General features: G+C 36.3%; 1 protein-coding gene across 11 annotated transcripts in view; it reads left to right on the top strand.

Moving 5' to 3' along the window:
* Window positions 1-11,971, top strand: part of LOC112561058 (transmembrane and coiled-coil domains protein 2-like) — a 76,863-nt gene extending 64,892 nt beyond the window's left edge. For 7 of the 11 annotated variants that reach the window (XM_025233255.1, XM_025233247.1, XM_025233252.1 and 4 more), the window contains 7 exons: window positions 1,706-1,738; window positions 5,017-5,096; window positions 5,479-5,551; window positions 5,979-6,204; window positions 6,577-6,798; window positions 6,918-7,096; window positions 7,480-11,971. In XM_025233255.1, coding sequence (XP_025089040.1) covers window positions 1,706-1,738; window positions 5,017-5,096; window positions 5,479-5,551; window positions 5,979-6,204; window positions 6,577-6,798; window positions 6,918-7,096; window positions 7,480-7,606 — 940 coding nt within the window. In that variant the 3' untranslated portion in view covers window positions 7,607-11,971. The remainder of the gene's footprint in view (window positions 1-1,705; window positions 1,739-5,016; window positions 5,097-5,478; window positions 5,552-5,978; window positions 6,205-6,576; window positions 6,799-6,917; window positions 7,097-7,479) is intronic. The other 4 variants (XM_025233249.1, XM_025233246.1, XM_025233251.1 and 1 more) reach the window with 3 other exon arrangements.
* Window positions 11,972-12,045: the final 74 nt, after the last annotated feature.

The following is a 12,045-nucleotide window of genomic DNA, read 5'->3' as shown; positions in this document are numbered from 1 at the left end:
GAAGAGTACACAAGCTTTTCTGCATCTTACCCCTCTATGTTTTCATCATCTAGCACATGAACTATAAAATTGAAAACTGCTAGGAATTTAGTGCCATTGACACAAACTCTGTAATGACTAAGGGCTGACAGAATAATATGCTTAAAAGTGAGCAGTAGGATTGTGTATTTTCAAAACAAAATAATAACAGCTTACCTGAAACCAAACATGAAGTGAAAAATGCAAAAAACCATATATGGATTTATATGGTAGAATTCTATGCATGTGTGTGTAAAAGAAGGGAAATATGCATCTTTTCTGAGCTTCTAGTCTGTAATCACACTTATTTTTGTTGCAAGAAAATGTGGCTATACAGAGGATTAAGCTTGGTTTGAATGTCTGCTGAATTGCAGTGTATGTAGCATAAAGTAGTTTTTCTTTTATAGTCCACATCAAAAATATGCTCAGCGCACACTTTATACTCATTTATAGACACTTCTTTTTTATTTAAAAGTAGTTGCAGTCAGAATTTTACCATATTATCTATAGTTTACTCAAAATTATTTACCAGTGTTTGTTGCTGTTAACTCATTAGCACAGTTCACAGTGTATATGTGGATTGCTGTTCATCTCGGCGAGCCTAAACAATGAATGTGACTAAACCGGAAGCTTTGTATACACCAGCTTCACTTTAGAAGTTAACAAAATCACCTGATATCAGACCAGTAATACAAGTTCGTGGTTTTACTAAGAGTTTTGCAGTTAGGCAACTTGTTACAACATATATTGTCACAAACTCTTGGTGTTGAAAACAAAATTAGTGCTGAACTTTCTTGTTCCAGCTCATTTGCTTACTCCTTAATTTGCTGTATAGTAAGTGTAGCAATCATGAAGTTCACTAGAAATAAACTGATGAAAGTTTGGAGTGTGACTAGCATGTGAGGAATCAAAAGCAAGGGAGGAGGTCAAGCATCAGAATTCATTATATATCAAGTCTGACTGCCACTGTCTGTGATGAACAAACTCCACTGATTACTTTTTGACAAACAAAGATTCAGTCGTGCCACAACTCTTGATGCAGAAATGCATAGACTAAGCTATGTGGATGGTGCAATATCCAAAGATAATGACAACCCATTACCAGAATATGTATTTGCATGTTGATGTTTGTTCTCTGCTCCTTGGGATGCTCTTGTGTTTGTTATGACATGAATGACTAAACATATATGTGTACATGATCAGGATTTCATACATTTGCAAGATAGATCAACAGAAGACAAAAATTCCCAGTTACAGTTAAATCTGTCAAGTAGAACTTAACTGCTTCGCTGAACATCAGCTTTCATTCTGAGGCCCCCACTTCCTCCCTTAGAATAATTAAATAATGCCTGGATGTTTTCTACACATTTTTGATCAAATCAAACTTTATCTTTTTTGATGACCAAGTGTTTTTAAAGATTGTAGAATTGAAAACTGTTGTCATGACTTTTTAGTCAAACTGATACCATTGTCTCCAAGGAACTGCTGAACTTTGGTTGAGGGAAAAAAACCAACAATAAACATAGGTTTAAGTTTAGAGTCATGCAAGAGTTAACTTATCAACAGCATAAGATTGTGTTACAGTATCGGAATTCAACAGTTCAAGTACCTGTAAGGGAGCAGTTGTCAGCGATCTCTAATGGACAGACAACTGTTTGATCTTAAAGGCACTTTCCTATTGTTGCAGGGGTGTTGTTGACAACATCAAAGGGGCAAGAGAGTGAGTGTAGTTATTTATGTTGTTTCTGCATTTGGCTTTGGATTTTGTGTAGACCAACCGCAAGCCAGCAGCTTAGATGCAGGTGGTACAGTTGACCTAGTTACCCTCCTGAACCAAGTTTGACATTAGATGTAATAAGCCATTTAGCATTTTGTCTATAATGTGCGATAAAAGTGACTTTTCCCCTTTTTAGTCTCACACTGTCCCTTTTTCAGATGATAAAATTTATCAGAAATACGCTTGTTTGTAGTCCTTTAAAAATAAAAATTCTGATATTAAAAATTGTGCAAGTGTTTCCCATCAAATTTTACAATAATATTATTACACCTTGGATTCTCAGTAATACTGTCAGGGTTAGGATATATAAGATATATAGAAGTACCCTAAGACTTAAAACACAAAACCTGTGAGAAAAATTTCTGTTGAATTGCATGGTGGTTTATTACATTGTTTTTTGCATAATCAGTGTTGTGTGAGAAGGCTGGGGAAGGGTATTAGGCAAAACATGATTGTATAGTGATGACAGTCCAAATGTGCATGAGTGATAGGTGCAAGTGCCTGTGCTGTAGGCTGATAGGTGTTAAATGCATTATGAAAGAAAATAGTCTGTGAATTTCCTAAATGTCTTGTTCATATTTATTGTGTAGTGGTCTCCCATAACTGCCTAAATCAGTATGTCATGTCACATGTTTTTATTCAAGTAATTATTCTTCTCCATCTATTAAATTTTCAGTAAGACTAACAGATGGTTGCATGATGGTCTTATGTAATAGCTTGTTTGCATTCTTACTTCAGTCATGGGCCTGAACTTAAACCAAATGAAGTCTGAATTTTCTCTTGTCTTTATGACAATGTCCTACCCTTGTCCAGCTTCCCACTTAAGCATATGCCCTACTCATCATCAGTATATTCTGATCACATTTAAGGCATCCAATTTTAATTAGTAAATGCCTGTTTTTCCTTGTTCCATATGAATCTTTATCTCTTCCTTTCTCTGTAAGTTGAAAATGCTCTGAATGCGGGCATTCCTGGGGGGTCTTTTCTTTTTTTGTTTGTTTGTTTTTTAGATGAGGTGGGAGAAATGTGTTAAACCTTTCCTCACCCCCCTCACCCCCCTCATCCCCAACAGTTTTGTTGTGACTAAAGATGTCAAATCTGTGATGTGACAGTAGGCATGCAGAACTGCTTACATTGGTATGAAGGTTGGTGGACATATGGATCTCTGCATATAGATCTGTGTTGGCAGCTGTTACCCATGTGTTTATCTCCTGCTTATGTGGTCTTAGATTTTCATGTGAATACTTGAGGAAAGTTGGTAATCATAAATATGTGTGCATTTTCTATGGTTTTTGTGTATGAGGGAGGCATGCATGTTTGTGTGGGTGAGAGAAAAGAAGGTTGTTAATGTAATATTGTCTGCACAAACTTTCTGTAGGTTTACTTTTAGCTGTGAGAGCCAAACAACCAAAATTTAGGGTTTGTAAGGTTTCTTAAGGATGGAATCATTAACTTCTATTCACAATTATGGTATGACTGTGATGTTTCTAGCAAGAAACTGGGCTCATATAGACATGTACTGTGTGTATATGTGTGTGTGTGTTGGGAGAGGTGTTAAAAGAGAGAGAGATGAGTGTATTCTTTGATTCTATATTATAGTGCATAGGGTAGTCTTTGGGTTGTGAGGTGGGGGGTGTAGTTGTTTTGCTTCAGGGTTTTTATGATTGTAGAACTGTATTCTGATTTTAATACATAGGATAGTCTTATATTTTGTGAGTTTGGGAATAACTTGCTTGCTTTGGGGGTTTTGTGATTGTAGTATTCTGGTTGAGATATTTGTTCCATGCTTTCCATGAGTGTGTGTGCTAGTATGTGAAAGAGAGATGTGTACATTCTTTGATTCTATATTATAGTGTATGAGGTTATCTTTTTTTTTTTTTTTTTTTTGTGGGGTAGGATGGTGGTATGGATTGTTGTTTGGTTTAGGGGTTTTATGATTGTAATATTCTGGCTGAATCATTTGTTCCATTTTTCCATGATTGTGTGTGTGTGAGCGTGTGAAAGAGAGAGAATGTGTGCATTCTTTAATTCTATATTATAGCATTATTTTTTGTGGATGGGGTGGGGGCATAGTTTGTTGTTTGGTTTGGGGAGTTTTTGTAATTGTTATATTCTTGTTAAATCATTTCATGTTTTTTGCAAGCCTAAAATACATTATTCTTTCCTGCTGAAATGAACTGCAGTTGACCCAGTACTGTAACAATTGAGTGTTGTGCTTCTATAGTCTTTGGCTAGACATGCATACATTGTAGAGCCTTGTTGTTACTCACTTTACTTCCAGTACTTCAATATTAACAGAAAGAAACAGGATATTTTCTCATATATTTGACTATGCCAATATAGACATCCTGTGACTTGATTTGTTGTAGATCTTTTGTTTAATGACTGCCCAGGACAAGATACTATTTAAAGAAGAAATTTAATAAGTATAAAGATTCTAACCTTCTTCTTACTTTTATGTTCATATGTGTCTTCTAGCATTATTCATTTCAATCCTCTCTTCTTTCTCTACCCCCTTCCCCAAATGATTCTATCTCTCTTGTGTGTGTGAGGTTTGTTCTGAATATCTGTACCTCTATCCATTTGTTTGTATATATACATGGACTATTATAAATATATGCTTGTGTATGTGTGTGTTTGTGTGCATATGCCTGCATGTTTCAATATTATGTGGGGTTGAGAGAGAGTCTATCTTGCAATCAACTTTAGATGTTTCTACCACTTAAGACTTTATGTTGCCTTAGCAGATACTTTTCGTAGGTATCTGTTTCTGTTCTTGGTTTTCGCTCTGGTGGTTTTTTTTCAATGTGTTTTAGGCAATAACATATCATCAATGCTGCGCTAGTGATTTTGGAATCTTCTTTTAAATGTTTCAAGTGTAAAGGAAGTTTCTCAGTTGTAATGCATGGCATCATCAGGACCTGGATTTGCTTTAACATCATACCCATTTCCAAACTACTCTATCACCTGGAGAATGACTGTGGCATTGACTTTGCTAAATGTATGTGTCAAGTACTTAAAAAAAGATTTTATTTCTTTTTACCACTTTGTCCAGTTTTTGAGAAATTGAGAACATTTTGTGGTATTGGTGGTGACTCCATCAGGTCATTTATCACAGCACACTGAGGCAACAATTATGTATTAAAACAAATGCAAATATAATTTAAAATCTTATTTATTAACATGATTCTATAATAACCTATTTACTGTGTATGTTTCAGTACTATAGTTTCGAAACCAAAAGAGTTTGCACATCTCATCAAGAACAAATTTGGCAGTGCTGACAACATTACCCATATGAGTAAGTTGTCTGGAATTGTTCATAAATTTATGTTACAGAATGTAGACAATCCAGGTGACTGTTGCAGATTGCTTACTTAAGTGAAAAGTCACTGGCAGAGGCTTATTGATTTGTTTTCTATACTTGTACTGTCATACAGTTGTACTGTGTATTTATAGCTTTTCATGTTCTCATGCATAAAACCACAGCATACAAAGGAGATTTTACTATCTTGAAATACCTATCATACACTTATTTTAAGATTCTATCATATTTAAGCACATTCATATGTTAGTCCTGTTATTTATTAATCCCATCATTTTCCCTAATATATAACAGGAGTTGGTATTAAAGGGGAATAAGTCATAGTTACACCTTAACTATCTTGATGTGGCTTTGTTAGCAGAAACTGATGAGAGTAATGTGGAGACTGAACCAAGACAGCAGGCAGGGGGAGCAGTGACACTACCAGCAAAGTATGAACATTTACCTCTCCTTGGACTTTTATTACTTCATTACAGGAGCATTCCTGTTCTCCAGTTTGTGCTAAAACCCACTTTCGGCTCTTCCTTCCTCACCAACCATCATTTTAATCTCACTTTTGACTTATGTTTATTTTATTTTTGCTTTTGAGTTATACTTCATTGTGAATGCTAATTTGTCCCCCACCCACTTCAGCATTTTGTGCTTGATAATTTTGTCTTCTCTAGTTTTAGTATCATGTCTCAAGTTCTCTCCCTTATGTCCCCTCAGAGGTGAGCAATAAAAGCAGTTATACTAAAACCAAAAGTACACTCAACTTCGCCTCTCTGGGAGTCCTTCTTGTAATAAACAGTAAATTTTGCTCTCATCAGAATATTTTTCATTTATTTTATTTCTAATCAGCCTTTTCTGTGCATTTAGTTTTAGATATGGATCAGATGAAGACAACTCAAGTGTTACCTCGGGTTCTGGTTATGGAGCAGGCCACAGCAGTCCTCATTCAGCATCCCAGAATGCATCTCAATCATTGCCTGTTCCACAGGCCATAGTAGAACCTCTTTATGACCAGCTGTCTGGCTTAAAGGTCACATTCCAAAGCTTGGATGACACTCTGAAACGTCTAACTGAAGAATTTGAAAATTATAAGGTTTGTTTCCAACAGTCATTGTCACTTTGTGCGGGTGTACAAAACACTTAACACAGTAACACTAAACATTGGGAAGGAGGAAATAACACATCTTAGGGGAGATTATTACACATATTTCATGCACCCACAATGTCTCACCTTTATATTTATTGCTTGAAACAATCACATCCACATTTATCACATATATATATATACTTCTAGAAATTTAAGAGGTGCTCTAAAACTTTGACTTCTTTATTTTCATGTGACCATTTTTTTAACGGTTGATTTTGTATCATTCACTTACCTACTGTGACTGAATAGTTAAATTAAAGGAAAATAATTCTCTCAATAACTCAGTTTTTGTGCGTGTCATTTGTTCCCATCAACCAGGCCACAACCCAGAGTGAGCTTGGCTTACTGAGAAGCCTTTTGGAGGAGGAAAAGTTCCGTGTTGAGCGACTGGAGGAGCAAGTCAATGACCTTACAGAACTGCACCAGAATGAAATGGCCAACCTGAAGCAGGACACTGCCTCTGTGGAAGAGAAGATAGAATACAGACTTGAAGAGCGCACCACTGACCTCAGTGATCTAGTTGACAACTGCCAGACTCGGGTACAAGCATGAAACTTACTGCACGTGCATATCTATCCACCTGTGTGTGTGTGTGGTGATGGTAGTGGGGTCAAGTTTTTAAGAAATTTTACTAAAAAGTGTTTTTTCATTGTCAACAGATATTGAGACTGGAGCAGCAACAGCAGCAGCAACAACTTCTGTCTATGGAGATGGTGGAGAATGTAACTTTTCGAACAATTCTGACAAAACTCATCAATGTTGTTCTTGCAGTCCTGGCTGTCATCCTCGTCTTCGTTTCAACAGGAGCCAACCTTCTTTCTCCTTTCCTGACAACGAGGTACATGTGCTTTTTTCTTGTATTCAGTTTGTAATGGATTTATGTTGCTTTGAGTATGAAAGAGAATCACTAAACTTTAAAAAGACGTTTATTTATCACTGTTTTATCACAATTTAATTGTAAACAAAGTAGTTCTGATTAATCATCTGGAGAACATTTCATCAAAAAAGAAGTTCCCATTAAGCTTGAACTGATGAAAATCATGCCAGTTATGTCATTTGCTTCTAGTTTCAGGCATGATGCCAGGGGGTCAAGTTTTTATCTCATTCTTCAAAGCAGTGTATATTGCATGGTTTGAAACAGATGTTAATTCCAAATCTTTGTTGCTGTGAAAGTAGCTTCTTATTTGGCATAATTTTTTATTCTATCATCTTGATTTGCAGAATGCGCATCCTATCAACATCGGTGATGTTGTTCAGTATTGCTGTGATGTGGAACTATGGAGGAATGTTCTGGGCATTTTGTATCAACATTTGGGATAATGTCTCTAGCATCTTACCAGGGAGGTAGCAGTCCATTTCAGCCTTTTGACCTCGTCTGAGCTTTCATAGTTTTGCTGCCTTAGCCGTGACCAGCGAACAATCGGCAGTCACATCGAGCGTAACCCTTCTGAGGATGACAGCTGAAATGTGGATAGAAGAGTAAGGATTTTAGCTGTGTGATGTGGTCATGGCCAGGTAACGAGTTCTGCAGAAATCGTTGGCCAGTGCTTGCAGAATGGCATTTGTTTTGTGCTGAAGGAAATGTGCAGCTGGTGTCTGGTGGCTTAACCGCTTTACCCTAGAGAACTAGGGTTCACATGACATATTCTCTTGCAATGACTGATGTGTGACTGGAGCGTAATTGTATCAGGTGATCCAGCCATATATAAAACTTGTGAAAAACAAAACGGGAACAACTAAAGTTTCTCCTTCAACAGCATGGTGTTACTGTGGATATGCATTCATTTACTGTGCTTTTTTTTTTTTTTTTAAGCAAAGAATAGATTTGGGGTGGCAGGAACTGTCTGTTGTCATTGTGCCCTACCCCAAACAATTCTTTTATAAGCTTTTTGCATGCCTTTGTGCACCCTTGTGGTGGACTAGAAGCCGATCTCATTGCTACATTGTTCTATATATTAATATTTATTGTTCAAGTCCTTAAAGTCATGTCCAGTAGATTGTGTGCTGTTTTCTGAGTTCTTAGATTATCATTGACATTCAACTTTCATCTGGGTTTTTTTTTTTTCAGTTTATCGTCTATTTTTACTTGGTGAACAATACCATCTGATCAGCACTTTTTGTGATACATTTGTTGTCATGTTTTCTGATAGTGTGCATTTTTTTAATTTTACAAATGCAATAACCTTTTGTTTGAATATGAAAGTATTTTCTCTTTTTTATTAACCATGTCCACCAAGAAGATTGAACACCTCTGTTCTTGATGTTTTCTCCACTATCAAGCTTCTGGTTTTTGGTCAGTATTGTCACAGCAATGTGTGCAACTTTCTATTGGAGTTTTGCTTTTTCTCTCCTCAGTGACATGAGGACTGCAGTGGCTTGTTTTGTAGGTGATCATTTTACCTGTTTAAGGTACTAGGTACAATACAGCATGTTAGTGGTAGTCATAAAATTAATATATTATGATTGCGACTTGCTTAAAGAAAGAGGACGATGCTGAATGCAGCAAAACCTTAGAGGCAGGGGCTCAAAACCTAGGAAGTCATTGTACAAACGAGAATTTTGCAAGATCTTGATACTGCTTTAGGCAATTCCACCATTAGTTTTTAGAGCATTTCTTTGGAGATTCATTTAGAGATTAGAGCAGCTACTCATTTTGCATGATCTAATTTTGGAGTATGAGTCATAGAAATTGTGTAAAGGGTTATTTTTGCATAGTTAAAGCAAAGATCATGATGAAGTCACTGAAAGCATGATTTTGTGGTTTATTTCTGTATGAGAAAGTTTGGTTTGAATCATTGGGTTGTGGTGAAAGGTTTTTTTTGTGAGTCCCAGCAATGTTTATTGACTGTTAAATAATGAGAGTTATATGTATAGGAGTTTCCAATGTTGATTGGTTTACTGATCTTCATATCATGTAAAACGAAAGGAAACAGTGAGAACAAAGAGGATTTAACTTGTACTGGACCTTTGATTTTGATTTCTATCTTCGCCTGGAATTTGATTCTTTAGTTCTAAATGTAAGTTTCTGGCATGTTTTGAGAATACCAGGTATATAATTTTGAACTTCATGGCCATTTTGGCAAAATTCACAGTAGGACATCATTTAACACCAATGTATTTTGTCATAGTGGTGAGCTGCTAGACTGTCACAATGAGTAATACTGCAATGAAAGGAAAACTGCTGTATGCCAGTTTAGTTGGGATGGCAAGAGAGGACTCTGGTTGCATTCCTTTTTTTTTTTCAGATTAGAAATGCTCTTATTTTGCAGGCTAGTTTTAGGTTACTTTCCACAGCCATTTTGTGTACTTGGGAAGACTGAAGAGTTGTGCTTCTCATTAATTTGTAGGTTTGTTTTTCTTAATTTTTCTATGAACTTTTTGGTTTTTCTGTAAGGTAATGTCATTTCTTTAAATGTGATTGCCATACATTCGGTTGTGTTAAAGTAAGTAAAATAGCCATTCTTAATATCCAACATGTTTTCTTTAGTGGAAACTAGAAGTAGTGGCTTTACTGACTACTCTAAATTCTATATCGGGTCCAACAAAGCATAAAGTGGTTGCAAAAGTGATGTTTTTTTTTTCTTTTTCTTTTTTCCTCACAAAGGGTAATGATCATTTGCAATAAATGAAATTTATTTTTCTTATATAGGATTTTTATATGTTATTTAGGAATTATTACATGCAGATTTACTTGGTTTAACATTGCAGGGCTCCTTATTCAGCCTCAGTTGTGCTTAACTATTGCATTATTCTAGGTTCAGTTCCTTCAACTTGACGTCTAGATTTTTCTTCTAAGCATTTCCAGTAGAACCTTCATAAGAGCATGTTATTTTGTCTTTCTGTATTTTAGATATATCTGTGGTGCATTATTTCATGGCGCCATCAGCATTGCTGATAAGAACAGCTTTCAGCATGGTAGTGACAAAAGTCAGACTGGAGCTGCAATAAAAAAATATTCATCTTTGTAGAGTACACGCCACCTAAACAGGTTTTAATTTGGTTTCATATTTGTGTTGACTGACATCCCAGTCTACACAATACCTATTTTTATAATAGTTTATTTATATCAGCCCACCTGAACTTGATAGCCAAGATTCACGTCTCTTTTTTTTTCTTTCCTTTCCCAACTGTAGATAGCTGCAGATAACATCTTCGAATGATAATTTCTTTAAAATACGAATATCATTTACTTTTTTGTTCTTCGTGTTTATGTGTTTACTTATATATTCTTAACTTCACAATGATTTTTGTCTGTGCCTAAGTTATTGAAAATATCGAAAATTGTTGCTGGACAGAAATGTTTAAATACTGCAGGAAAAATGTTGCAAAAATAGATTTAGTTTTACAAGTAACCTTCAGTTTGTTCAAAGTGTATGGCTGGTCAACAATTTGCAAACATGATATGTATTATTAATGTTTTGTTTACTGCGCGTTCAGGGAGATGCATAAACAACTCCTTTGGCTCTTAAGTGTTCATAGCATTAAGAATCCAGTGCAGAGAAATGGAAAACTTTTTCAAGACTCAACTTCATTCATGTGCTGGGTGCATTCATGCCCTTATCTAATTGTTAAATTCTGATTTTTCTTTTTAATAAAAGCAATTGAGAGAGTACATTTATGAAGTTTTAGTGGTGCTGGCTGATGACCGCTGGACCTAATATTGCCAGGATTACCGATCATCACACTGCAAAGAGCACATACAGAAGCAGGGTTCGCAGAAGGGTGTGCCCTAGATTTTACAAAGAGTTATTAAGGTGCTGCTTCATGACTATAACAAATATTGTACACCTTTCCACCGAGAACTCTTGAAGGTCATGTTGGGTAGCAGGTCTGCTGGTCAGACTGATTGCTTGTCGAGGCTTTTTTCCCTCTGGCTTAGACATAAACTTTCTTTTTTTTAAACCGACCTTACAGTTGGTAGTAATGAGCGTGCAGGATGTGATGTGTAATATATTTGGGTGACATTTGCAGAGTTTGATCATTTTTCTTGTTTTAGGATAAAGTTTGAGTTGTGGCTAACAGTTTTCTACATAGGGTTAGAAAGAAAAGAAGCGACCTGATGGATGCGCGGTGAAACTGCAAAAATGTTTTGATGGGATGGGCTTTTGTTGTGGATAGGAATGAAGTAGTGCCTGTTGGGAAGTGTTTAAGAACGCTCACCCATCTGTCTTTACAGAAATGGAATAGCTTGAGCGTAAGTCCTATGATGTAAGATTTGCCTTTATTGCCACGTCTTTTCTATTCGCAGATTTTTAATTGTTGCAGTATATCGCCCGCCATCATTAATGGAAACACTCATATTGACATTATAATATCGCAACCATTTATAAATGGCACTTTCCCTTTTCTTTAACAGTTTATGTATGGCATGCTCGGGTTAATTTTATCCATTTTAAGGTCTTTGTGTTATTTGAGAGAAGAGTGGTAACATAGGTAGCGATACTGTAGACGTGTCCTAGGTTTGGGCTTTTTCCCATGTGTGACAGTTGGGATTAAAAACGAGGTGGGGAGGGGTTTTGTTTTTGTACCTAGGCTTGCGCAGCTTTGAGTATGAATTATATGGCTTGTGCATGCATGACATTTTCGTAGTGACTGAGAGATGATGGTGCTAGCAGTGTACAGCGTGGCCGGCGTGCAGTGGTGAGTTCAGTCTCTGCGGCTCTCAGTAGTGGCGTGGGTGACGTCCACCATTCATTAAAGTGGTTTGAAAGCAGCGAAGTGTTTTGTGTCGATCGGCAGCTGTTCAGATCTTTTGTAGAAACTTAAGGTGTTATATTTATGTATAGG

The sequence above is a fragment of the Pomacea canaliculata genome, linkage group LG4 (genome assembly GCF_003073045.1).
Source record: "Pomacea canaliculata isolate SZHN2017 linkage group LG4, ASM307304v1, whole genome shotgun sequence".
NCBI classification, from domain to species: Eukaryota; Metazoa; Mollusca; class Gastropoda; order Architaenioglossa; family Ampullariidae; genus Pomacea; species Pomacea canaliculata.
Note: the sequence above shows the minus strand (reverse complement) of the source record. Positions and strands in the feature narration are given on the sequence as shown.